Source organism: Gadus macrocephalus, chromosome 16 (assembly GCF_031168955.1).
Source record: "Gadus macrocephalus chromosome 16, ASM3116895v1".
NCBI classification, from domain to species: Eukaryota; Metazoa; Chordata; class Actinopteri; order Gadiformes; family Gadidae; genus Gadus; species Gadus macrocephalus.
Window position 1 is genome coordinate 575,039 of NC_082397.1, and position 25,782 is coordinate 600,820.

General features: G+C 50.8%; 4 protein-coding genes across 53 annotated transcripts in view; 1 reads left to right on the forward strand and 3 right to left on the reverse strand.

Annotated features, from left to right (window-relative positions):
• arhgap35a (Rho GTPase activating protein 35a) overlaps nt 1-7,095 on the reverse strand; it is a 39,129-nt gene extending 32,034 nt beyond the window's left edge. The window contains exon 1 of the mRNA XM_060075617.1: nt 6,489-7,095. The gene's annotated coding sequence lies outside the window, so the exon portion shown is untranslated. The remainder of the gene's footprint in view (nt 1-6,488) is intronic.
• A 2,264-nt stretch (nt 7,096-9,359) lies between these two features.
• ap2s1 (adaptor related protein complex 2 subunit sigma 1) lies at nt 9,360-13,712 on the forward strand. Its single transcript, XM_060074252.1, has 5 exons — nt 9,360-9,555; nt 10,462-10,611; nt 10,894-11,007; nt 11,543-11,602; nt 12,360-13,712. Exons 1-5 carry the CDS (start codon nt 9,553-9,555, stop codon nt 12,459-12,461), a joined length of 429 nt encoding a protein of 142 aa, XP_059930235.1. The 5' UTR covers nt 9,360-9,552; the 3' UTR covers nt 12,462-13,712.
• Nucleotides 13,713-14,578: 866 nt separating this feature from the next.
• LOC132473902 (uncharacterized) lies at nt 14,579-16,539 on the reverse strand. Of its 50 annotated transcripts, XM_060074246.1 has the most exons (5): nt 16,259-16,539; nt 15,111-16,024; nt 15,043-15,062; nt 14,954-14,994; nt 14,579-14,893 (listed from the first exon to the last, which is right to left on the reverse strand). In XM_060074246.1, the coding sequence occupies exons 1-5, from the start codon at nt 16,294-16,296 to the stop codon at nt 14,803-14,805; spliced, it is 1,104 nt and encodes a 367-aa protein (XP_059930229.1). In that variant the 5' UTR covers nt 16,297-16,539; the 3' UTR covers nt 14,579-14,802. The 50 variants fall into 50 exon arrangements, with proteins under 50 accessions (XP_059930229.1, XP_059930225.1, XP_059930205.1 ...); XM_060074242.1 differs by lacking the exons at nt 14,954-14,994; nt 15,043-15,062 and adding an exon at nt 15,002-15,042 and having other exon boundaries at nt 14,579-14,933; nt 15,132-16,024; XM_060074222.1 differs by lacking the exons at nt 14,954-14,994; nt 15,043-15,062 and adding an exon at nt 15,002-15,042 and having other exon boundaries at nt 14,579-14,953; nt 15,132-16,024.
• Nucleotides 16,540-16,678: 139 nt separating this feature from the next.
• On the reverse strand, nt 16,679-24,986 carry rab4b (RAB4B, member RAS oncogene family). Its single transcript, XM_060074251.1, has 7 exons — nt 24,824-24,986; nt 22,561-22,641; nt 21,101-21,215; nt 20,941-21,003; nt 19,496-19,650; nt 17,915-18,010; nt 16,679-17,505 (listed from the first exon to the last, which is right to left on the reverse strand). Exons 1-7 carry the CDS (start codon nt 24,837-24,839, stop codon nt 17,387-17,389), a joined length of 645 nt encoding a protein of 214 aa, XP_059930234.1. The 5' UTR covers nt 24,840-24,986; the 3' UTR covers nt 16,679-17,386.
• Nucleotides 24,987-25,782: the final 796 nt, after the last annotated feature.

The window sequence follows — 25,782 nt, forward strand, 5'->3', positions numbered from 1 at the left end:
AAGGAAACCTCGGGTCACGCAGTGGTACGGCCCGGCATCAAGGAAACCTCGGGTCACGCAGTGGTACGGCCCGGCATCAAGGAAACCTCGGGTCACGCAGTGCGCGTCACCGACACTTCCATTGTTACCAGCAGGGTTAGGAATGTCACACACATTGGAGCGTTGGACCAGTATAGGTTTACAGGTTACAGGTTTACCAGTATAGCTTTACCAGTGTGTTAACCACAAGTTAACAAACGTACTGTTCCAGTCCTCCCACCATTTGTTAATGGTTCACTGGGAGTTAAAAAAAACACTTTGGACACCCTAGAACAATTATAATGTAATACAAACTAAAAATCAACAAGTAAAAAGAACAGCAGGCAAGGCTGCGTCCCCGTCTGTCTGCTCCCTAACCCGTCTGTCTGCTCCTTAACCCGTCTGTCTGCTCCTTAACCCGTCTGTCTGCTCCTTAACCCGTCTGTCTGCTCCCTAACCCGTCTGTCTGCTCCTTAACCCGTCTGTCTGCTCCTTAACCCGTCTGTCTGCTCCTTAACCCGTCTGTCTGCTCCCTAACCCGTCTGTCTGCTCCTTAAACCGTCTGTCTGCTCCTTAACCCGCCTGTTTGCTCCTTAACCCGTCTGTCTGCTCCTTAAACCGTCTGTCTGCTCCTTAACCCGTCTGTCTGCTCCTTAAACCGCCTGTCTGCTCCTTAACCCGTCTGTCTGCTCCTTAACCCGCCTGTCTGCTCCTTAACCAGTCTGTCTGCTCCTTAACCCGCCTGTCTGCTCCTTAACCCGTCTGTCTGCTCCTTAGGCCGTCTGTCTGCTCCTTAGGCCGTCTTTCTGTCTGTCCTTAGGCCGTCTGTCTGCTCCTTAACCCGTCTGTCTGCTCCTTAGGCCTTCTGTCTGTCTGTCCTTAGGCCGTCTGTCTGCTCCTTAAACCGTCCGTCTGTCCTACCCAGCGGAGGAGCTCCTCTCGGTCTGAGGCCCCAGCCCAGCGAGGCGAGCTGGTGGCCGGGTTTCGAACGGGTCCCTCTCCGTATGATACCGCCGGCCCTTCACCGCGCCCGGGCGCGCTCACTCATCGCCCCCGGGCCCAACCCCCCCCCCCCCAACGGGGTCTTAGAACGACCAGATAAGAGATCAGGGCTATGGACGGCCGCCTTATCTCCACCTTAAAGAGCATGTGATGTCCACTGTTACACCTCACAGACAGATATGGTGTGTGTGTGTGTGTGTGTGTGTGTGTGTGTGTGTGTGTGTGTGTGTGTGTGTGTGTGTCCCACATGTATTCACCATTGACAGAAGTCGATCTCTTACTTGCCTAAAGGCCTGCAGCGCCTGTACTACCTGCAGACGTCAGCGTTTAGTTTACACAGAGACGCTTCATCTGCTGAAGACAGAAACACCTGATGAATACATGTGGCTGCACTCAGCCCAGAAGCTGCAGGAAACAAGAGGAGAAAGTGGAGGGAACCAACGACGGTCCTTTAATAATCTGCAGCTTGTGTCTGCCTGCTCCTCTCTGCCACCTAGCAGCTCTACAGCCGCGCCCGCTAGGGGGGAGCAGGCCCTCGTGCTTCCTACAATAGCTGCTTAATTGCATTTTAAAAACATTTCCCTAAAAATGCACACAGGCCTCCTCAGGCCCTCCATTCCCCCCCACATACAGCAGCGAGTGCAGACCAGAGACGTGATGAAGCCTCTTAGATGGTCAAGACCTCCAGGAGGAGAAGCTCCATCCGGCCCGATGCCTCCTGATACTGGTGGCTCGTTGGAAATCCATGAAACTGAATCTCCCCCCCTGGCCTCGACGCAGGCCTACGGTAGGCCATCTCCTCCTCCCCCCCCCCCCCCTCCGTGCAGGGCCCTAACCTGCTGACGGACACTCAGGAGCCGCCATCGGGAAGGCTCTCCGTTGGGGGGCCAGGGCGTAGCTACAACACACATCGACCTCTACGTCACCGAGCAGAGGTGGAGTTTCTGTCAAGCTTCTGAACGAGGTCAGGGAAGTTAACGGCAGACAGACGGACACGATACGGGACCACATGTTCAGCTAACGCACATGAGCAGTTGTGGTTCCATGTAGAAGCTTCCTAAAACACAAACCACCACACAACACTGGGTCCACAGAAAGACACACACATACACAATAACACAAACCACCACACAACAGCCGGTCCACACTACACACACACACACACACCGGTGGTTAGCCTGCCCAGAGGGAAGTTCCTATCCGAGTAAAGTCCCCGAGGTTACCAGAGGTGGTGTACTGTAGCTACCTCAACCAAACACGCCTAGGCCGTCAGACTGCATTCGTAGTTCACTGAAACGTCAAACTCCACATATATACGACAACAATGCCGTCCCTAGAAGCACACGTCCACAAGGACTCCAACCTTCCGGGTCGGCAATAACGACGGCCGGCTACTTTTTGTTTGATTACAGGAGCAGAAATGTAATCATTTGAATAGAAAGGCAGTGGCCTCAATTCCCTTGGCAAAGATTCCGTCCTAATTTCTTATCTATGGGACATGCTGACTCCTGGATTCTGCTGGGGCCAGTATCCAGGCAAGAGGGCTGCGTATGTCTGTCAGGGATTGGTCGAGCCAGAGCAGAGTGGCTAGGGCACATACCAGCAGCACCGCCTCGGGCAATAACTGACAGGAGCGAGCTGAATGGCTATCTGCCGACTCCCTTCCTCACTCCTTCCCCTTCAGCCAGTGTACTTCGTCCCACAGTGAGACTTCTTCCTACAAACGGGTCACACACCCTTCTTCAGTTGTCCAAGTGTGCGCTGTATGCCTCTGCCTTGAGACGCTCAGGTGAAGGACAGCTTCTGGGGGCCAGAGGCTCTGGGCACGGCAGCTTACATCTTGGTCCTTCTACCCCAGGCTCCATTCAGACCAACACTGCTACCCTCCCTCTGCCACAAACAACGTGGACGCTGGCTGAAAGTACCCCGACGATGCCCTGGTACAACCCATTAGTCTTGGCTCTCTCTTTACTCCTCACCTCTGTGATCCATTAGTAATGCCTTTGTATCAGAACTGCCAATACCGTAGTAGGGTTGGGTTGTGATATCAGGCTAAACTGCATCCATCCAGGCCATAAAGAGATCCCTTTGTTATTGATTGATTCTCTTCAGAGTTCTTTCAAAGCTCTTTGGTGAACCATTTGTTACAAAGGGCTTTGGAGAGCTGGGTCCGTTGGTCTACGACTGTCTCCGAGTGTCTGAACGTGCTCAGTAGAGCTGGGTCTGTTGGTCTACGACTGTCTGAGTGTCTGAGCGTGCTCAGTAGAGCTGGGTCTGTTGGTCTACGACTGTCTGAGTGTCTGAGCGTGCTCAGTAGAGCTGGGTCCGTTGGTCTACGACTGTCTCAGAGTGTCTGAGCGTGCTCAGTAGAGCTGGGTCCGTTGGTCTACGACTGTCTCTGAGTGTCTGAGCGTGCTCAGTAGAGCTGAGTCCGTTGGTCTACGACTGTCTCCGAGTGTCTGAACGTGCTCAGTAGAGCTGGGTCTGTTGGTCTACGACTGTCTGAGCGTGCTCAGTAGAGCTGGGTCCGTTGGTCTACGACTGTCTCCGAGTGTCTGAGCGTGCTCAGTAGAGCTGGGTCCGTTGGTCTACGACTGTCTCAGAGTGTCTGAGCGTGCTCAGTAGAGCTGGGTCTGTTGGTCTACGATTGTCTCCGAGTGTCTGAGCGTGCTCAGTAGAGCTGGGTCTGTTGGTGTATGTTTGTGTCAGAGTTTCTGAGCGTGCTCAGAAGCAACGAAGCATCACTGCATATTAATAAGCTGGTGTTAACATCTGTATCCTCTTTCTTCAAGGGCCACTCCTAGGATTGATTAAGGCGTTTGTCTGAAACCTGTCACACAGTGGCTGGCTGAACGGCACTCTTCAAAAGGTCTTGCTACTAAAGTTTAAATGGGATTGAGAGCATTTATTGGAAGTATTATTTTTCTAAACAAAATATATGAGTAAAGGAAACCAGGCCTTTTGTATTTATTGATTACGGGCATCTGATCGATATATTATATATATTTTTATTCCACGCTACAAAAAAATAAATCCAAGAAATCCCAAATAGATCCCAAGCATGAGCTCTTTCTGAGCATCGATCAGCCGTCAATCCTGCCCATCCTTGCTCGACACTGAGAGCAGGTCCGCTCCACCCGTCTGATAACCGTCCACATCTCAGCCCTGTAATGAGCTCCAAACAGGAGGACAGAGGGGCCAGTGAAACGGAGGCAGGCACACTTTCTAATGGAAATTCAGATACAATCTTCCCACAATGCACTTCTCCCAGCCTGATAATCACCCTAGGACAAGGCAGCCATTGAGAGCAGAGACTGTAATGTGGCGCACTAAACTCCAAAGCTGTCCGCTATAATTAGCTCTTTTCTCCATCAAATACACGTCTTCACTGACAACAGCCCACTCTCCTCCTCTTGTAACGCAGACCATCCAGTGAAGGCCCCGGCGTCGGCCTGTCCATGCGGTGGCCCAGTGAGACGGGCATCAGCAGGTGAGACCTTTCCTCTCCAAGGCCTTTGGGGGGTTGAGGCTAAAGGGTTAAACCGTGCGAACGCTTCAGAGTGAGGGCTGTCCGTGGTGAAGTGCCCGTGATACTGCCGCCGCTTATTTAACGCGTGTTTGACACTAACAGACCTCAATCCACTTTGCAATTACCGCTCATTTGATTACTGCACTGAGAAGAAGGGAACGGCACTTTGAGTCAAATCCCTGATTGACAAAAACGCTGTTTTACCATAAATGAGAACGAGTACGCTAAACAACCCGATTGGTCTCGCAACAGTATGAGGAGAAGGCCCACTTTGTTCCTCTAAACTCAGGGTCTTCATCTCACGCTGATGTGTGGCCTGAGGCCTCCACTAGTCCCAGCTCCACCCAGCTCCACCCAGCTCCACCCAGCGACCCGGGTCTGCAGCGGGGCCAGAGGGGGAGACGCACCCGGCCCCCTAGGCCTGGTGCCGGGGCAAATGGCCCCACACTTAGAGGGAGGAGGAGGCCACCTGAAGAGCAAAGAGGGGTGTGTGTGTGTGTGTGTGTGTGTGTGTGTGTGTGTGTGTGTGTGTGTGTGTGTGTGTGTGTGTGTGTGTGTGTGTGTGTGTGTGTGTGTGTGTGTGTGTGTGTGTGTGTGTGTGTTCACTCTACCAAAGACATGAATCCCAGTCAAGGAACCCAACAATCAGACAAAAAACAAGATATATTTTTGAGGGGGGAAATCAGAGGCCAATCCAAACTAGTGGGACTTTAATTAATTGGTCCCTGCCCTCCACGTCGCTCACACTGAGACCTTTGTTTTCTGACCACAGTGTTGGCCTGTCCTGCCAGGAGATGAACCAGGGCTGACATAATAACGCGACGGAGCAGCAGGAGAACACATCAACGCTCCATCAGATCTGCGATGGGCCACACTCCATCTAACGCTTCACATCTTAAACCCATAGAAAGTCGTTCTAGATCTCACCAAGCAAAAGTAAACAAGTGAATCCCAGTTTGGGTCAACCAGTAGGCTCTGAGGAAGGGAGTGGCCTGGCAGACACCCTATGCAGAGGCAGGGTGACAAACATCTCCTGCACCACCGAATCCCCTCACACACAAAAACAAATGTGTGACTGTTGTTGACGTCACGTCTTACCGGGCGAGCCCATTCACACTGTGGGTGTTCATTAATTTACGATACAGTAGAGGGACGAAAGAGGAGTGGACATCGACACCGCCAACACTGCTAGATTAATATACAGTAGACCAGCCGGTCTGTTCATCTGAACAACAGCTAATGAAATAAACGAGTGTAGTTAGTTTGGTGGATGCTGGACACATCTGGTATTCCAGATCCATCATGTCAGGGAAATCATTTCGAGGGATAGCTGTCAATGAACCTGTGGTATGGCCCAGTGGACCTCAACCAGTTTAGAGATGAACCACGAGTCAAAGAAAGCACAAATAAAAACCACTACGTCAATAAAATGCAAGCAACCCAGTAATTACAGCAGTCACTAAAACCGTCCTTATATTGGTGGTTCAGTGTTTGAAATCTAGGAACAGGCAACAAATGGCACAAAGGCCAACGCACTCTGCATCAAGAGTTACCGAATGTTGCGCCCTGTAGATGATCTACAACCAGTGGAAGAACTAGTGTGGCTCCATGAGCCAGACACATGTTATAGTATTTGAGTTAAATGTCCTTCTTCATAAGTTAAATCCACCCCTACACCTCATACAACCAACACTAGTAGTTATAGTCCTAACGTTATAGAGACGTGATTATTCTAAGGCTGTGATCACATGGCTCCTGGGGGCCATCGCTGCTCTCTACTCTTCGCTATTCTCGTTCACATTGTCCTGGATCGGATCGGATCTGCAGCCCCACCGAGAGGGCGAGCCGAGGCGCATGTGGAGAACCAGGACATAGAGACTGGTCTACACCCCAATATGTTGGACCGCATGCATTATTAAAGCAAAGGAGGGTCTCCTACCGTAGCATTCCTCCCTGATGTCTCCAGTCCACTCCTCCGCTGGTCCGAGAAGACCTCCACCCGACGAGGAGAACCACGAGGAGAACCTTTTCCCTCCAGCCCTCGTTTAGTAACTTGCTTTGTATTCTGTTCTTCTTTTATTCAACGGCTCGCCGTGGAGTCCCTGAAGCTTGATCTGCAGTTACGCTAAAGTTTCAGGAGCGATGTGCGTTTTTACTTTCTGGTCTTTTCTTCCGAGTCGCAAATAACCGAATGGTCTCCGAACAGAGCCGAGCCGGGGCGTCCCGCTGTGAGGCGCGTCGCGGGGAGGGACACGGGGCGCCTCCTCCTCTCCTCACCTCCTTGTTTTGACCACTTCTTCTTTCCTTTGTTGTGTCGCAGACCAGGAGTCCAGAGCGCCTCCGCCGTGGTGCGCAGACCCGCTCGTTGAATCCCGTGGCCGCTCCCCGCACAACCCGCCTGGCTGTCCGCTCTGCGTCTCGACGCTCAGCCGCTAATACTGCTCTGTGACGGCGGAGACAAGAGCGATTCTAGCTTCCCGATAATGGCGGACCTTCTCTCGGATCCAGCATCTCCTCCTATCCGAGGAGAACAGGGAGGGAGGGAGGGAGGGAGAGAGGGAGGCACGCCGACCTAGACTCACCCAGTGGTTCATGGACACAATTACAGCCCGCACACCCAGACACTCTCACTCACACACGCATACTACACAAAGAGTTGTGTATATATTGTGTGTGTGTGTGTGTGTGTGTGTGTGTGTGTGTGTGTGTGTGTGTGTGTGTGTGTGTGTGTGTGTGTGTGTGTGTGTGTGTGTGTGTATATATAAATAAATAAATGTATATATATATTAAATAATCTTGGATATGTATGTATATGTGTATATATATATAATATATATATTTAAAATAATTGAATAATGATCTATATGTATTAGTATTTTGATTAGAGTTTATTTAGAACTGTTCATTGAGAGTTACAATGTTGACCCACATTGAGGACGGGCGGCTGGGTTCAAAGGTCACTTAGTTCCATGAACTCGTCTGTCCACTAGTCCGTGTGTCCTCCCGTCTGTCCACTAGTCCGTGTGTCCTCCCGTCTGTCCACTAGTCCGTGTGTCCTCCCGTCTGTCCACTAGTGCGTGTGTCCTCCCGTCTGTCCACTAGTCCGTGTGTCCTCCCGTCTGTCCACTAGTCTGTGTGTCCTCCCGTCTGTCCACTAGTCTGTGTTTCCTCAGCATTACAGTGCAGCAGAAGAGACAGTTTTTGTTAATGTGTCTCTCCGGTTTAAATTGCAGAACTCTGAACGTGATGTGGACCCCCAAACACCCCTGTTGTAGGCCTCAATAAATACATCAATAAACAACCAGTTATCAGTCAGCATGTACCCTAGCATGCCCTGGAAGAGCTGTCAAAATACAACGACGACAGTCTCCCTGCCTGCCTGGCGGGCGTTTGAGTTTTTCTCTTTTCTCTGCTTTTATTCGTCTGCCATATTTCTGAGTGCCATGGGCCAGCACATTCCTCCCTCAGTGTTGTGCAACCGCCCCCCTCTCCTCACCCCTCCCCTCCTCTCCTCCCCCATCTGACTCCCCCCTCCCTCATCTCCCCTCTCCTCCCCCATCTGACTCCCCCCTCCCTCTCCTCCCCCTCCCTCTCCTCTCCTCCCCAGTCCGACTCCCCCCTCCCTCTCCTCCCCACTTTCTCTCCTCTCCTCTCCTCTCCTCTCCCCTCTCTCTCCCCTCCTCTCCTCTCCTCCCCACTCTCTCCTCTCCTCTCCTCTCCCCTCTCTCTCCCCTCCTCTCCTCCCCACTCTCTCCTCTCCTCTCCTCTCCTCTCCCCTCTCTCTCCCCTCCTCTCCTCCCCACTTTCTCACCTCTCCTCTCCTCTCCCCTCTCTCTCCCCTCCTCTCCTCTCCTCCCCACTCTCTCCTCTCCTCTCCTCTCCTCTCCTCTGGAGAGGAGAGGAGAGAGAAGAGGAGAGGGTCTCTCGGTGAGCTGCTCAGAGGACAGAGAACCACCATCCTAATAAAACCTCAACACTGCAATCGGTGCCATTCTGTTTTCTCGGTCAGAGAATAGGACTGCGTTAACTGCCTCCAACATGCAGGGATTTAATCCCATATCACATGGTACATCCTTACATTGGACACACATAAGTATTCTTTGCATAATAAAACAACACTCTGTATAGATGCCATTATTATATATCATCCCTCTCCTATTGTCACTCTCCCATTTCTTGACGGTATTTCTATTAAAACGTCGGAATCATGTTGGTAATGGAATCAAGCAGAACTGAAACGTTCACAGATGACATGCATCTATGACATGATTAATATATCTATTTAAAATTATTGACACATCTATATTACAGGAATAATATATCCATCTTAAATCATTTATGCATCTATATCAAATGATTTATACATCTATATGACAGGAATAATATATTTATATTAAATTATTGATACATATTATATATATATATATATATGACAGGATTAATATATATATTTTATACATCTTTATGACAGGATTAATATATCTATATAATACATCTATGGCAGGATTAATACATCTATATAATATATATGACAGGATTAATAGATCTATATTAAATTATTAATACATCTATATGACAGGATTAATTCATCTATTTTAAATGATGCATGCATATTTATCAAATGATTTATATATCCATATGACCGGATTAATCCATCTATTTTATATGGAACTATATGACAGGATTCATATAAATCTATATTACATGAATATTATGATCTTGATATCGTACGGCTCCTCGTGATCAGAGCCGCGAGGCCTTGTGGTTGTTGCAGTGAAATTCTACTTCCGGTCCAGTGTACGTTGATGGACGTCAACTACATTCCCCATGATGCAGTGCGGCCTGCCGCTGTACCTGCACTTCCTGTTAGCAGGAGGAACCTAGCGGGCGAGCTGCAGACTGCTAATATTAAATAATCCCGCCGATGATCCAGTGAACAGAGGAGCCCGGCTGTCACTGAACCACTTTAGGACGGACTTTACCGCAGACGCTGAAGCCGCACGATGGTGAGCTTTGTGACTGGAACATGACCGCATTCTGTCTGTAATCATCAGTGACATGTAAACGGGGGCTAACGCTAAGCTAGCTCGAAACGACCTGGGCTGGTCCCGGACCAGGGAGGGTTAGTACCGGACCAGGGAGACCTGGACCCGGACCAGGGAGGGTTAGTCCCGGACCAGGGAGGGTCAGTCCCGGACCAGGGAGGGTTAGTCCCGGACCAGGGAGGTTTAGTCCCGGGCCAGGGAGGGTTAGTCCCGGACCAGGGAGACTGGACCCGGACCATGGAGGGTTAGTCCCGGACCAGGGAGACTTGCCCTTGACCCGGGAGACCTGGGGGGGCACCGGGGGGGTCTACGTCTTCATATAATTTAATTTCATATCAAGCATCTGTTGGAGGTCTTCCGAAGTCTGGTCCTCACCTAGAGGTCTTGAGGTCTTCAATGTCTCAAACCTTACAGAAAGAAGCACACTTGAAACGTGTATTTTATACTTGTTATATTCTTGTATTAATAATCTAGAATGCGCTGGAGGCTGCAACCTGCTCTTGCAAGGGTATGAGCCAGGACTAGGTTCAGGACCACCTCCTCCTTAGCCCTGAGCCAGGACTAGGTTCAGGACCACCTCCTCCTTAGCCCTGAGCCAGGACTAGGTTCAGGACCACCTCCTCCTTAGCCCTGAGCCAGGACTAGGTTCAGACCCACCTCCTCCTTAGCCCTGACTGCTGCCCAGTCCTGCTGAGGTCTGACGGTGGGGCCTGTGTCATGGCGGTCACATCCACACAGAGCAGTAGAACATCTGGTGGAGGTCTTTGGATCCCTGTAGAGTCGTGGCCATCTGTCTGGCCCTCTTTCTGTCTCGGTGTCACTACGGACCCGCTGGCACGTCTAACGCTGTCCTCTCTTCATCCGTAGATCCGCTTCATTCTGATCCAGAACCGAGCCGGCAAGACGCGGCTGGCCAAGTGGTACATGCAGTTCGACGACGACGAGAAGCAGAAGCTGATCGAGGAGGTGCACGCCGTGGTGACCGTCCGCGACGCCAAGCACACCAACTTTGTGGAGGTGAGCATCGTCCTGTCAGGACCTGAGCATCGTCCTGTCAGGACCTGAGCATCGTCCTGTCAGGACCTGAGCATCGTCCTGTCAGGACCTGAGAGCGGTTCTGTTAGGACCTGAGCTCCGTCCTGTCAGGACCTGAGCATCGTCCTGTCAGGACCTGAGAGCGGTTCTGTTAGGACCTGAGCTCCGTCCTGTCAGGACCTGAGCGTGGTTCAATCAGGAACAATTGTTTCTGCTGCTGCGCTGAACTTCTGTAACAGACGTGTCGTTTGTCTCGTTCTCCAGTTCAGGAACTTTAAGATCATCTACCGGCGCTATGCGGGGCTGTACTTCTGTATCTGCGTGGACGTGACGGACAACAACCTGGCCTACTTGGAGGGCATCCACAACTTCGTAGAGGTACGCGGTCGTCTGTGTGTCTGTCTGTCTGTTTGTCTGTCTGTCTGTCTGTCTGATGGCCTCCTCTTCTCCAGCTGCAGCTTGACAGGAAGCTTTCTCTCAAGCAGGAAATTAACTTTGAATAAGTTTTGTAACAGAGATGTCAGGGTGTATAAGGCTGTGAAATGTATTAAACATAAGTGAGCACCCATCAGCTTAAAGGCTATTTGGGGCAAACGCTTGGTAATAATTAACAGACCTGCAAGGGCTCCGGAACCATGCGGACACAAACAGGTTATTCATTCACTGCTGAATAAATATTCATGCTGTGAATTTTGTTTTCCTATAAATTAATTTAATAAAAAGAAAAATGGATTCCCCGTTCACCAACATCAAAGGTTTTCCCTGGCTTATGAGCCACTATGTGGTGTTCCTCTGCTAAACCGTGAGTCTGGCTAGAGGGCGGCTGAATGAGGTGCAGCCGACCTCTGGTGATTAGTTCACCGTGTCCAGAGAGGAGAGGCTTTGTGGTTAACATCGACTTCTGTTCCTCAAGGTGCTGAATGAATATTTCCACAACGTGTGTGAGCTGGACCTGGTGTTCAACTTCTATAAGGTAACGATGAATACTTTTAGATTAAACTTGTGCGATTAACTGTTGATAAAGCAAACATTGAGTTGGTTAGAATGTTGGTTATTAGATCGGTCGTTTCCTCCCCCTCCTTCCTTCATCAGATACGTGTTTGTCTGATGCTGATGTATCAGTAGATATATTATTAAATATCAGTGAGGCTGTGAATATCCTCAGGATGCTGTGATGTCATTAGCAGACTCCTTTAATTAACGCTTTAAGATCATTCCCTTCTCACCCAGAGTCTAAATGCCAATCTGCTCTTCCTATCCGATCGTGTGAATGAATAAACTAGTCTGCTAGTGTGGTTCTCCTCTGACCTCTCTCCTCCTCTGAACCGCTCTCTTCCTCTCCTCCCTCCTCTGACCCCTCTCTCCTCCTCTGACCTCTCTCTCCCCCGCTGACCTCTCTCTCTCCCCCTCTGACCTCTCTCCCCCTCTGACCTCTCTCCCCCTCTGACCTCTCTCCCCCTCTGACCTCTCTCTCTCCCCCTCTGACCTCTCTCTCTCCCCCTCTGACCTCTCCTCTTCCTCTCCTCCTCTGAACCGCTCTCTTCCTCTCCTCCCTCCTCTGACCTCTCTCTCTCCCCCGCTGACCTCTCTCTCTCCCCCTCTGACCTCTCTCTCCTCTCCTCCCTCCTCTGACCCCTCTCTCCCCCGCTGACCTCTCTCTCTCTCCCCCGCTGACCTCTCTCTCTCCCCCTCTGACCTCTCTCTCTCCCCCTCTGACCTCTCTCCTCCAGGTGTACACGGTGGTGGACGAGATGTTCCTGGCCGGGGAGATTCGGGAGACGAGCCAGACGAAGGTCCTGAAGCAGCTGCTGATGCTCCAGTCCCTGGAGTAGCGCCCCCCCCCCCCCCCCCCCCCCCCCATCGTTTGTACCTGCGTCATAGTAGCCTAGTACCCCCACCCCTCCTAACCCCGCCCCCCGTCACCTGGAGAGGACCACTTCTGATTGGCTGCAGCTCCAGATCAGACCCCTCCTCTCTGAAGAACCTCCACGGAGGGGCGGGGCTTGTCCAGGAAGATGAACCAATCCAGAGCCTCCAGACAGTATTGTTTAACGTTGGTCGCCCAGGGTTACGGGGCTTCGGTGGTCCAGCCATCTGTCCAGTGTCTCAGCGTGTTTGTGACTCTGTTCTCCACTGATAAACAACATGGCTCGTAGAAGTATATGGTGTCTTTTAAAACGTTGCATTTCTACATGTAAACTTTAACATTTCAAAACCTTGATGAACAACAGTACTTTATATTGTTTGCTCAAAGGCAGAGGCAGGTTCAACACATGAGGTCAAGGCCAGTTCGTCTTCACGTTATTAATCTGTACCAAGCAATGAGGTGACTACCCCAGATGATCTCCTGGTCTGTCTCTAACCCTACAGCTCTAACCTAACCCTACAGCACTGACCCCCGCCCCTCACGCACCTCTCAGCCAATCAACCGCCTCTGAGGAAAGAAGGGTTCATTTGATCACTGGAGCACGACGTCTCACCAGAGCGTCACCAGCAGATATTACTGAGTAGTTCTGTGGGCGTCGCCCCCCTCGAACCCTCTGACCCACAGAGCGGTCTGCGGCCCGCTGGATGGAGGGAACCTGAACCGGGTCAGAGCTCACCGCTAACTCTGCTAGCTTTACAACTAACATGCAGCTCAAAATGAATGGGGTGTTGGTGAGGCTTTTAACTTCAAATACAAATGTAAGTGTATGAAAATAACCACATCTGTCTAAGGGAAGGAGAAATCTTGTTAGTTGGAAACATACTATATTTGATGTAAGGTAGTATTGTGAAGTATAACATGTATGTTGTCGAATTAAGTAATGGAAGCTAGTGTCATTCCCCAAATGTAAAGAGATTAGTGATCCCCTATATGATCTGTTTATAGCGTTATATTATCTGTTTAAGGAAGCAGTTCTAGGCTTACTAGGACACGTCGAAACTTCCTCACTTAACATTAACATTCCCCCCCCCGTGTGATCGTCTGACCTGGTGAAACCCTCCTGGCCGTATTGATGTGTTGAGTTCTCCTCCATTGTACGGCTCACCCACGTTATTCAATGTGTACATATTAAAGACAAATTAAGTACCAAATACAATCAACATTGCATTATTTGGTCAAATATACAACTCCTGCAACCGCTTTAACTGGTGATATATTCTGACTGCATGTTCCTCTCTTGACTTTGACCAGAGGGGGCATTGGGGTTCAGTGAATTAGCACCATCTAGTGGAGAACTGGTGGAACAGCTTCTAACAACAGCCTGCCATCCAGTGATGAGGTCATCTAACAGCCTGTCAAGGATCGATGCATCAGTCAATACATCCACTCCAGTTACATTACGGAACTCTATCGCTCTGCTATTGACCAGTCCTCCTGGAAGAGATCCACAAGGCTTTTAGTCTTCATGAGGCGAGTTCCCCCCCCACCCCAGAGCAAAAGCCTCCCCCATCACCCAGGGACACGGTCCAGTTGAAGACTGGGACCAGTTTACTGAGATCTGATAACAATTACAATCAAAGAGGAATCAACATCCATAGTAGACAATACTACAATCAAATCTAATTTGCATCGATGACAAAGTAAGATGTACACTTACGATTAAAGATCAGTTACTAAGCGCCAACTGATCTGAGAACAACCCTGTGGCTGCTGAGACCAGTTCATCTGGAGGGCCTCTGGGGACCTGATGATACAGACAGACATGTATGATATGGCTGTCCTTAAACCCCTTTACACAGTAGGATAGTCAACATGAAGTCACCTTACGTTTACATCTGAAACAGAAAGTACAGACGCGTTTTTGACTCTCCGTAAAACCTTACGATCTGAAAAGTGAACAGATTCTCTCCAGCTGATGTCTGGAACACGTTCTCCACAGTCAATCACCTGAACCCGGAGCGAGGACACTGGCTGACCACTCATAGTCCACTCAGTGGAGTCCTGCAGACAAAGAGCAGCCTCTACAATCAAACACCTTTATTACAGTTCAAATAAAATATACAATTCTATAGGTACAGCATATTGACAGAACTAAAATAAAAAAAAGTGCACTTGCAGAAGGAGACAAATCAAAAGCGTTTAACATTTTTGCACAACAAAATGGTTTCACGGGTCTGTCTCATGGTGACCCCATCCCCGCCCACCTCCTTACACGCACACACCAGCAGCACCAGCAGCAGCACTACCTACAAACCAGTGGGTCGGCCCTGGGCCCCCACAGGTCTGGGGTACAGCAGAGAGCTCCTCTGGAGGGAAGGACGCAGGCCTGGGTCGGACCTCCACTGTACTGGTCTGACCTCCACTGTACTGGTCTGACCTCCACTGTACTGGTCTGACCTCCACTGTACTGGTCTGACCGCCACTGTACTGGGTCTGACCTCTGACCTCCACTGTACTGGGTCTGACCTCCACTGTACTGGCCTGACCTCCACTGTACTGGTCTGACCTCCACTGTACTGGTCTGACCGCCACTGTACTGGGTCTGACCTCTGACCTCCACTGTACTGGGTCTGACCTCCACTGTACTGGTCTGACCTCCACTGTACTGGTCTGATCATCTGCCTGGTCACTAAACCAACAGTGACAGGGCGCCCGGGATGATCTCCATGTGAGGCTGAACCCTTCTTCTCCCTGCGCTGGAGGCCCAGAGGAACTCGTAGCTCAGAGGAAGTCCCCTCCTTCTCTCTGGAGTGACCCAGGGCCGCTTCCAGGGAGGGAACATCTGGGAACATCTGGGCCTGCTCTGGAACAACCGACCGCACTCCGAGAGAGAGCTGCTGCAGCCTCCAGCCAAACACCAGAGGGAGGAGACGGTGACCTCTGCGTGACCCTGGCACCCTGGGGTGACCTCCGAATGGGGGTGGAGGGCTCCCTGCGTGCGGCATCGGGGCCAAACAAGCCAGGCTCCTCCTGGCCTTCCATGAAAACACTCCATAAAACCGGTAAAAATATGCAGGGGCGGCAGGAAGATAACATGAACAGAGGCAGGATGAAGACATGAACAGAGGCAGGATGAAGACATGAACAGAGGCAGGATGAAGACATGAACAGAGGCAGGATGAAGACATGAACAGAGGCAGGATGAAGACATGAACAGAGAGGTAGGGTGAAGACATGAACAGGGAGGTAGGGTGAAGACATGAACAGAGGCAGGGTGAAGACATGAACAGAGGCAGGGTGAAGACATGAACAGAGGCAGGATGAAGACATGAACAGAGGCGGGGTGAAGACATCAACACGGAGGCAGGGTGAAGACATGAACAGAGGCAGGATGAAGACATGAACACGGAGGCAGGGTGAAGACATGAACAGAGGCAGGGTGAAGACATGAACAGAGGCAGGATGAAGACATGAACAGAGGCAGGGTGAAGACATGAACAGAGGCAGGATGAAGACATGAACACGGAGGCAGGGTGAAGACATGAACAGAGGCAGGGTGAAGACATGAACAGAGGCAGGGTGAAGACATGAACAGAGGCGGGGTGAAGACATCAACACGGAGGCAGGGTGAAGACATGAACACGGAGGCAGGATGAAGACATGAACAGAGGCAGGGTGAAGACATGAACAGAGGCAGGGTAAAGACATGAACAGAGGCAGGGTGAAGACATGAACAGAGGCAGGATGAAGACATGAACAGAGGCAGGGTGAAGACATGAACAGAGGCAGGATGAAGACATGAACACGGAGGCAGGGTGGGGCAGTGGGACACGTCTGTGTTCACAGACTTATGACCTGAGCTGTGGGCCAAAGCACAGGGAACCTAAACAACGGAGCAAGCACAAAGCAAAGGATCATGGGAGTTGTTGTCCTCTAAACACAGGGGTAAAGGACTTTGTGCTCTTGATAAGCCGGCGGGCCTACGTGGTGCCGGGGCGTTTATATTCCTTTATGGGTGGACCTTTGGAGGCCGACTGGAGAAAGTACACTTCCACTTTGTAAATGAGATTACTAAGGCCGTCTACATTAGGGTTATAGTGCCGGACTCTGGAGCACACACACCTCGCGTGTGGAGCACTTGGTTTGACAGGGTGATCGATAAGACTGGAGTCCTGATTTGACAAAAAAAAAAAATGCAGCCCCAACTTGATAAAAATAAAAGACAATCATTCATTATTTTAAAATAAATCGATATTTTGGGTTTTTTTTAAGTCACTGGACCTAAACCCTGAAGATGTCGGATGAATAATGATTTAAGAAGCATGACCGGGAGGGGCGCTCACAATACCCCCCCCACCCCCGCCGCTCCTGATTGGGACCTCTAGTGCAAACAGGGGTTCAACACGCAGTCTGATCTTTACCCCCCGGGGGGCAGACACGTCCTCGCTGACCGACTGAATAATAAATACAACATCTTCAGTTTGGGTCAAACACAACGACACCAGGAGTGTTAATAAAACAACCAAAGAAAGAGATCCAGAGGAGACATAAAACGGGTTCGTAGGAGGACCTGGGACCCCTGGAGGAGGAGGAGGAGGAGGAGGAAGAGGGAGGAGGAGGAGGAGGTCTGGGAGGAGAGGAGGAGGGAGGAGGAGGAGGTCTGGGAGGAGAGGAGGAGGAGGAGGACTCGAGGAGGTAGGGGAGGAGGAGGAGGAGGTCTGAAGGAGAGGAGGAGGAGGTCCATGGATCTTCTCCGGAGGTTCTTCACCAGCCTTGCATGTTCAGTCAGGAGTTCCCCGCCCGGGCCGGGGGCAGAGGTTACAGGGCAGAGGTCACCGCCCCACCGGGGGGCTCCTGCTCACCGGCCCCGGGCCCCGGAGGGCACCCCCCCTAGCAGTTACATTGCTGCTTGATCTGTGCGGGCCCCGCCCCCCGGGGCTGGCGGAGCTGCCTCAGGGAGGCGTCGCCGTACTGGATCCCGGAGCCCATTCGCTCTGGGTCCAGCTCACCTGGAACACAGAGGGCGTAGAGCTATAGACATAGACCTGTAGACCGCCAGACATAGAGCTAGAGACATAGACCTGTAGACCGCCAGACATAGAGCTAGAGACATAGTCCTGTAGACCGCCAGACATAGAGCTAGAGACATAGACCTGTAGATCTGTAGCCCGTCAGACAGAGCTAGAGACATAGACCTGTAGACATAGAGCTAGAGACATAGACCTGTAGACCGCCAGACATAGAGCTAGAGACACAGACCTGTAGACCGTCAGACATAGAGCTAGAGACATAGACCTGTAGACCGTCAGACATAGAGCTAGAGACATAGACCTGTAGCCCTTCAGACATAGAGCTAGAGACATAGACCTGTAGATCTGTAGCCCGTCAGACAGAGTGTGAGACAGACATAGAGAGTACCTGAGTCTATCTTGTTGAGGATGGTGCGGGCACACTTCAGGAAGCCCTCCTCTACGTTCTCCCCGGTCAGAGCGCTGGTCTCCAGGAACATGAGCTCTGCAGGAGACAAGACGCATCAGGAGGGAGGAGGAGAGATGGCTGAGGGAAGGTCAACAATTAAAGTTCACCTTCACTACATCGCAAATATTGACTTTGACTTTGGTGCTTGCATTGCATGTGTTTCCTGTTGTATAATGTTATGGATAGATCTAATGCTGTCGATATAATACTTTAAATATATATAGATAATTAGAATTAGTCCATCACAGTGGTGATGTCATACTCGTTAAGGGTTACATTTTTAGTGATGAGTGCTCGTTACGGATCACATTGTTAGTGATGAGTGCTCGTTAAGTGTCACGTCGCTACTGATGAGTGCTCGTTAAGGATCACATCATTAGTGCTGCGTGCTCGTTAGGGTTACATCGTTAGTGAAGTGCTCGTTCAGTGTTACGTCGTTACTGATGAGTGCTCGTTAAGTGTCACGTCGTTACTAGGGCTGTAACGATACACCAACTCACGATTCAGTTTGTATCACGATTTTTTACCCACGGTTCGATAGATCCCACGATTTTTTTTTAATTTAAAAAGCATTTTATTTCAACAACACTTATGTAACAATTAACCTAATGTAACATTTAATAATAAATAATTTGGAACACTGAACAGATTTGAACAGAAAGAATACTATACTAAATTAATAACCAAAGATTGCATTTGGAGGATGCTTGCTGGTAGGCAAAAACCCTCAACTAGTTTGGTGGTTTAGTCAACTATCCTAGTAGCGCTTATTATTAGGCTTTGTAGCTTAAATAATGACATAATCAAGCTGTATAGAATGCAACTTGTTTAATATCCTAACTTTCAATAGATGGGAAAAAACATGAACGTCTAACACGAACGTCGCAATAACGAGGCATAGTGTTACGACTTACGAGTAGCGTATGTGTGTGCGCGAGAATGGCAGTGTGCGTATGTGTGTGAGTGACGTCAGCGAGTGAGTGGACGAGCGAGGAGAGCGAGCGGTAGCGCGTGTGTCTAGTGAAGAAGCGAACGAGTCCGGTAGAATAAAGTACCCAGCCTGTCAATAATCGGTGGCCGCTTCATTCCGACCTATAAGCAGACAAACTGCCGGTCAAATCACACAAAACAATAGAGACAGGATCACACAGGCTATTTTTTCGCGCTTGGCCCACTCGGGATAAATGTCGCTCATATCGCATATGAGGACTTCGACGGCTGTGGAGAAATGCAATCCTCCGTAGCCACGGAGCGCTGTCATCACAGAGAGGGCATCTCGTCGCAGACTTACGGCATCGATAAGAGGAGCGGTGTCTGCAGACTATTATTAGCAAATTTCCATTGGACAATTTAACCGAAGAGTTAGAAAGGGCGTATCGCGCTGCTGCCTTCTCACACCGCGAGACGGGTTCGTGGCTTTGAGTGTCGCGATTTCGGTTTCGATACGCGCATCGTTACAGCCCTAGTCGCTACTGATGAGTGCTCGTTGAGGGTCACGTCGTCAGAGTGCTGGTGAGGTACCGTTCTCCTGGGCGAAGCGGGAGGCCTCCAGGAAGGTGACCTCGCGGTCGGCGTCCAGGTCCTTCTTGTTGCCACACAGGATGATGATGATGTTGGGGCTGGCCAGCGTGCGGGCGTCCGTCAGCCAGTTGGTCAGCGCGTTGTACGTCTCCCGGCTGGACACACCGAGCCACAACACGTTAGAGGGTGAGGGGTGTGTGTGTGTGTGTGTGTGTGTGTGTGTGTGTGTGTGTGTGTGTGTGTCTTTCCCAATGGTTTTCATTCGCATCAAATTCAATAATTCAAGCCAGCTAAAAACATGTTGGGGGGAGAGAGGGGGTGAAGGGCTTTTAACTGCTTGTGAGGTGAGGTCACCCGTCGCCATAGCAACCGCCCGCCGTGTCCGGGATAGGGGGAGGGGCCCGCTGGGTAATCAGCTGCAGCTGAGGGATGAAATCACTGGGCTGCTCGTCATCCCTAAACCACTTCCTGAACGCCTCTCTGAGCTGAACTCACCCTTTAGTCTGTCTGAGCTGAACTCAGCCTCTGGTCGGTCTGAGCTGAACTCGGCCTCTGGTCGGTCTGAGCTGAACTCGGCCTCTGGTCGGTCTGAGCTGAACTCGGCCTCTGGTCGGTCTGAGCTGAACTCGGCCTCTGGTCGGTCTGAGCTGAACTCGGCCTCTGGTCGGTCTGAGCTGAACTCAGCCTCTGGTTGGCCTCTCTGAGCTGAACTCAGCCTCTGGTCGGTCTGAGCTGAACTCAGCCTCTGGTCGGTCTGAGCTGAACTCAGCCTCTGGTCGGTCTGAGCTGAACTCAGCCTCTGGTCGGTCTGAGCTGAACTCAGCCTCTGGTCGGTCTGAGCTGAACTCAGCCTCTGGTCGGTCTGAGCTGAACTCAGCCTCTAGTCCGTCTCTGAGTTTGGTCCTCTAGTTTGGTTAAGGACACTGTAAGTCTTAATGCTAAGGTTTATCCTTGCAGTATCATGAAAAGGGCAATGCTAAATAAACGTATTATGATTATTACTACATCTGGTTTGGTCACTCCATGAAGCTCCATGCTACCGAGGCTTCATGCTGCACAGAATACCGAAGCGACATGCTACAGACTTCACGCATACACCAACAGATAATAATGTTGATAAAAAGACCCGACTACAGAGTTAGGGATGTTCCCCTCACCTCAGCTTTAGTCGGGGAATGCACACAAAACAAACTAAGACGTCCTTTAAGGTAAAAACAGCCATCCATCTTGTTAATGACCACGAACATACCAATTAAATAAAGACCAATCACACACCGGCTGATTCCCCACAACAAACCGAGTGTTTCCCACGCTGCGGATCACAGGGGTGTGTGTGTGTGTGTGTGTGTGTGTGTGTGTGTGTGTGTGTGTGTGTGTGTGTGTGTGTGTGTGTGTGTGTGTGTGTGTGTGTGTGTGTGTGTGTGTGTGTGTGTGTGTGTGTGTACCTGGTGATGTCGTAGACCAGTAGGGCGCCAGCCGCCCCTCGGTAGTAGCTGCGCGTCACCGACCTGCGAGCAGAGCAGAGCTCAGAGCCCACCACTGACCCTTCACCCAGTAGCGCTGAAACAGGAAGTGACCCGTCCCTGAACAGGAAGTGGGGTTTACCTGAAGCGCTCCTGGCCGGCCGTGTCCCAGATCTGCAGTTTGACCGTCTTCCCGGCGACGTTCACAACCCGCGAGCCGAACTCCACCCCGATGGTGTGGTTGGAGTCCTGCTTGACTGGGGACAGACAGAGACTCTTATTGTGAAGGAACACCAGGTGGGGACAGAGAGAGACTCTTATTGTGAAGGAACACCAGGTGTGGACAGACAGAGACTCTTATTGTGAAGGAACACCAGGTGGGGACAGAGAGAGACTCTTATTGTGAAGGAACACCAGGTGTGGACAGACAGAGACTCTTATTGTGAAGGAACACCAGGTGGGGACAGAGAGAGACTCTTATTGTGAAGGAACACGAGGTGGGGACAGTGAGACTCTTAATGTGAAGGAACACCAGGTGGGGACAGACGGAGACTCTTATTGTGAAGTAACACCAGGTGGGGACAGACAGAGACTCTTAATGTGAAGGAACACGAGTTGGGGACAGAGAGACTCTTAATGTGAAGGAACACCAGGTGGGGACAGACAGAGACTCTTATTGTGAAGTAACACCAGGTGGGGACAGACAGAGACTCTTATTGTGAAGGAACACGAGGTGGGGACAGAGAGACTCTTATTGTGAAGGAACACCAGGTGGGGACAGACAGAGACTCTTATTGTGAAGTAACACCAGGTGAGGGCTTTATGGGAAGTGATCACACAAATCTAGTGTTAAAAGGGAAGTCTCGTTCTCAGGTCCAACAGCTGCTGCTGTGCTCGCTGAGGAAGTCTCTCCAGGCCGGGCTGTGTCTGCTGGAGGCTACAGAGCTGGCTGATGTTCATTTACATTTACATTTACATTTAACCAGAGGCTAAAGGTGTTCAACTCTTAACAGTACGAGAGCATAATCCTGGGAGATGGGTCGCAGTGTTTTACTCTGAACTAATCATGGTATTTTTCAGCATTTACTTTAGCGTATATTTTTGTTTTTATTAGAACATAGTATTTTATTGTGCATCTTATCCTGCGTCTTCCACTGCTGCTGGGCTGTTGCAGAGGGATGAGGGATTTCCCCTCTGGGGCATTCATAAAGTTGTTATCCATCTATTTCATGATCAGCTACAAAGTAAGCACTTAGTGCTGTGAAGCTGAGGCCGTCCCTTAGCCCAACAGAGCCTGATCCCGGTAGCATGGGTGTTCGATATCTAGATCTATTAGTATGAGTAAGATCCCTCTACCACTATGAACTCCAGCCCAGACATGGACCAGGCAGCTTCATTTGCCTGCGAGGCAAAACTGGTTTGGCTCTCCAGCCCTTCTCAACTGAGAGCTTCATTAGTATTTTGTGTGCATGTCTCTGTGCCATTTGAGACCTGCAAACAAAAGGTCAATTCTGGAAAATAGCACGGAAACTCTTCATCAACACTGAGCTATGCACCCGATCCACCCATGGTAGTAATGTCAGTTTGCAGCAGGGGACTCACACTTGCTCTCTATAAACTGGTGGAGGAGGCAGGACTTCCCTGCACCAGCGCTGCCAATCACCAGGAACTTGAAGAGGAAGTCTGAAATGAAAAGGTGCAAGAAATATGTGAGCAACGCCCAAGACAGCTGCTGCCTCGTGCCTCGAGACAACAGCCGCCCTGTCTCCTAAAGCTGGTGAGCAGGGGATTCACCGTGTCACCCAGCCCAGTTCAGCGGCCTGATCACTGGCTGCTCGTGGGTGAACAGCAGGATGTGCACTACCTCGAACAACAGCACTTAATACGCTCACACGCCTGTGAGCCGTACCGTCATCACACGCCTGTGAACAGCACCGTCAGCACACTCCTGTGTGGTCATTATACAATATATATAATATCATGACCCGCTACCGCTATAACCTCTAGGGGTAAACACTGGTTTAGATATTCAGCTCAGCACGAGGCGATCTCGTGGGAGTGGAGAGATCGGAGGCAACCTGAAAATTCTGTCACCGGGAAAGGAAATGAGCCTTAGGTAGTGTTGCTGGGACATCCTAAACGCACTCAGTTAATGCTCCTCTTCCAGGGATAGCGCCCGGGACGCGGGGAATCCCCAACCCCTCGGGTCAGGTCGGGGCCCTGGGACTGGGTTCTACTGCAACAGGAGCCAGCACCGACCACATCTCAACCGGACCCCAGCGCCCACAGGAGCACCAGCGTGGAGAGGAAACCAGCGACGGGGGGGTTGAAGGTGTCAATGAGTCAGAACACGGGGAGAGGCGGAGCGTCACAGGGTGAAACAAGAGGCCTGATTGGTTACTGGGCTCTGTGACATCACCAGATATCTCATCCGGCATTGGGGGGGTTCCTTACAGAACAGCGTTTACAACCATGAAACACCGTGTCCACACCAAGCTACATGATGCTGAATAAATAATGATAAAAGCCCGACCACAGTAACCACAGAAACGATAGTATGAAGGTTATGCTAATGCCAGGCGAGTGTTGAGGAGCAGGAGGTGGAGCTGCTGATACCAGCGCTGATACGCTGGGAACACGACGTAGAAACCAGTACAACCGGAGTCCCATGAACAAACACTGAGGTCCGTTGATAAGCAGAACACGTCGCTGAGCACTGAGCAGACAACAGGAGGAGGAACTCCTTCAGCAGCGAAGGCTACCCTGGTCCAGCAGGTCCAGCAGGTCCAGCCCTCCGGTGGGGCCACAAGGTGCTGTGAGGAACCAGGTAGAGACGTCAGGAACACCCCCCTCCCCAGCCTGAGCACAACACCGCGCCAACAGTGTCCCCGACATCCACAGGGATGGATCAATGAAGCTAAGGTCTAGAGATAGTGGGACTGCATGGTGCCAGTAGAGAGGGGCTGGTTGGTCTCCTCTACCACCAGATAGTGGGACTGCATGGTGCCAGTAGAGAGGGGCTGGTCTCATTACCGCCAGATAGTGGGACTGCATGGTGCCAGTAGAGAAGGGCTGGTCTCATTACCGCCAGATAGTGAGACTGCATGGAGCCAGTAGAGAAGGGCTGGTTCGTCTCCTCTACCACCAGATAGTGGGACTGCATGGTGCCAGTACAGAAGGGATGGTCTCATTACCGCCAGATAGTGAGACTGCATGGTGCCAGTACAGATGGCCTGGTTGGTCTCATTACCCCCAGAGCATCAGTACCTTTTCAACCCTCTCACAGTATACATTAAGTACGTCCTTTGCCTAAACTCATCAGGTGACCCCGGTGTGTAGCGGACTGAGAGCAACACTACAGGGAACCACTAGTCAGTTCCTGGACGGACGGCCCGACCCAGGGGGCTCGGCAGGTGGTGGGCCGCACACAGGCTGCGCGTTGAGTCGACACAGACAGCTGTCACTCAAAGTTGATGGACTTTGAGATGGCATCGGTCCAGCTCTCCACTGTGGACCGTGGACCAGTGCATACGTACTGGTCCCACGCTGTCGGTCTCACACACACACACACACACACACACACACACACACACACACACACACACACACACACACACACACACACACACACACACACACACACACACACACACACACACACACACACACACACACACACACACACACACACACACACACACACGGCTGAACAGGTAGCGGAAGGCTACACGACGTCATCAGAGCATATATTTAGCTATGTGGCTACGAGTCAGCTAGCCCCATCACACACAGACACATCCATACACGCAAATACACAAACAGAAAGACAGACATACACACACAGACACACACCCCTCCTCCGTACCGTAGGTCTCAGACATGGCGGCCGTCAGTGGAGCTCCGCCGGCGGGCTGTCGGTCTCAGGCGGCGGGGAGCGGATCGCAGTCGGCAGGGATGTTTACTCCTCGTCTCCGCAGCAGTTTCCGTGATACCGCTCGGCTCCGCTCGGCTCAGGTCGGTTCTGCTCGGGGCGCTGGGAAAACAACATGGCGTGCGTAACGTGATGACGTTGCCTTTTTACGTTCAACGACGTTTAGACCACTTGACGTTTACAGTTCGTTAATGTTTGTATTTTTGGTTTTGCATTGAGTTATTGTTTTATACTAACAAAGTTCACATTCAATTTATTATCCCACCCCGAATCGTGCCATTTTTATTCATCAACTTCCTCATAACGTTTATATTCGTGATAACTTGTAGTGACAAGGTTGGCCACCAAACGGCAGACGAGGATAAACGATTAAAAACCTCCAGCAGGTGATGATGGACTGAGGAGTGAGGAACTACATTCACAGTCAGATCAGCGAGCCTCAGGTGATCTACTGAGGAACGAACTACTTTCACGCTCAGATCTGTGATGCTCCGTATTTGGTTTTGTGCAATATATTGTTTCTTCGTTTATAACATTATTTAGTATTGTGGCGAGCAGCGCGGGAAGGACGAGACGGGAGCCCAGGTTTAAATGGCGGCGCAACTCTCGTGCCTCAGTACACCGCACGACCCCGAGAGCTGCCTTTATTCAAACACACACCCATAACGGAAAACACGGCACACCTGACCGACGGACATACGACTCCGGGTAACGGTTGCCGACAACACTACACACAATAAACACACAAACAATAGAGACCCCAAACCCGTTAACCCCACTTAACCTAATAACATAAACAAGTGATCTAAAGACAATAAACCCCCTTTTCCCCAAACAACATTAAGAATACCCCATTACCCAGACTCCCCAGGGGGTAGGAGTCGCCACAGTAT

Coding starts and splice junctions, on each gene's coding strand:
- LOC132473902 (XM_060074197.1), bottom strand. CDS start 16,296: ATGTCTTCATCCTGCCTCTGTTCATGTCTTCACCCTGC. Junction 16,025..16,258: donor TGTTCATGTCTTCACCCTGC/CTCTGTTCATGT, acceptor TCTTCACCCTGC/CTCCGTGTTCATGTCTTCAT.
- ap2s1 (XM_060074252.1), top strand. Junction 11,008..11,542: donor GCATCCACAACTTCGTAGAG/GTACGCGGTCGT, acceptor CTGTTCCTCAAG/GTGCTGAATGAATATTTCCA. Junction 11,603..12,359: donor TGGTGTTCAACTTCTATAAG/GTAACGATGAAT, acceptor TCTCTCCTCCAG/GTGTACACGGTGGTGGACGA.
- rab4b (XM_060074251.1), bottom strand. Junction 19,651..20,940: donor CTGGTCTACGACATCACCAG/GTACACACACAC, acceptor CGGTGTGTCCAG/CCGGGAGACGTACAACGCGC. Junction 18,011..19,495: donor CCGCTTCGCCCAGGAGAACG/GTACCTCACCAG, acceptor TGTCTCCTGCAG/AGCTCATGTTCCTGGAGACC.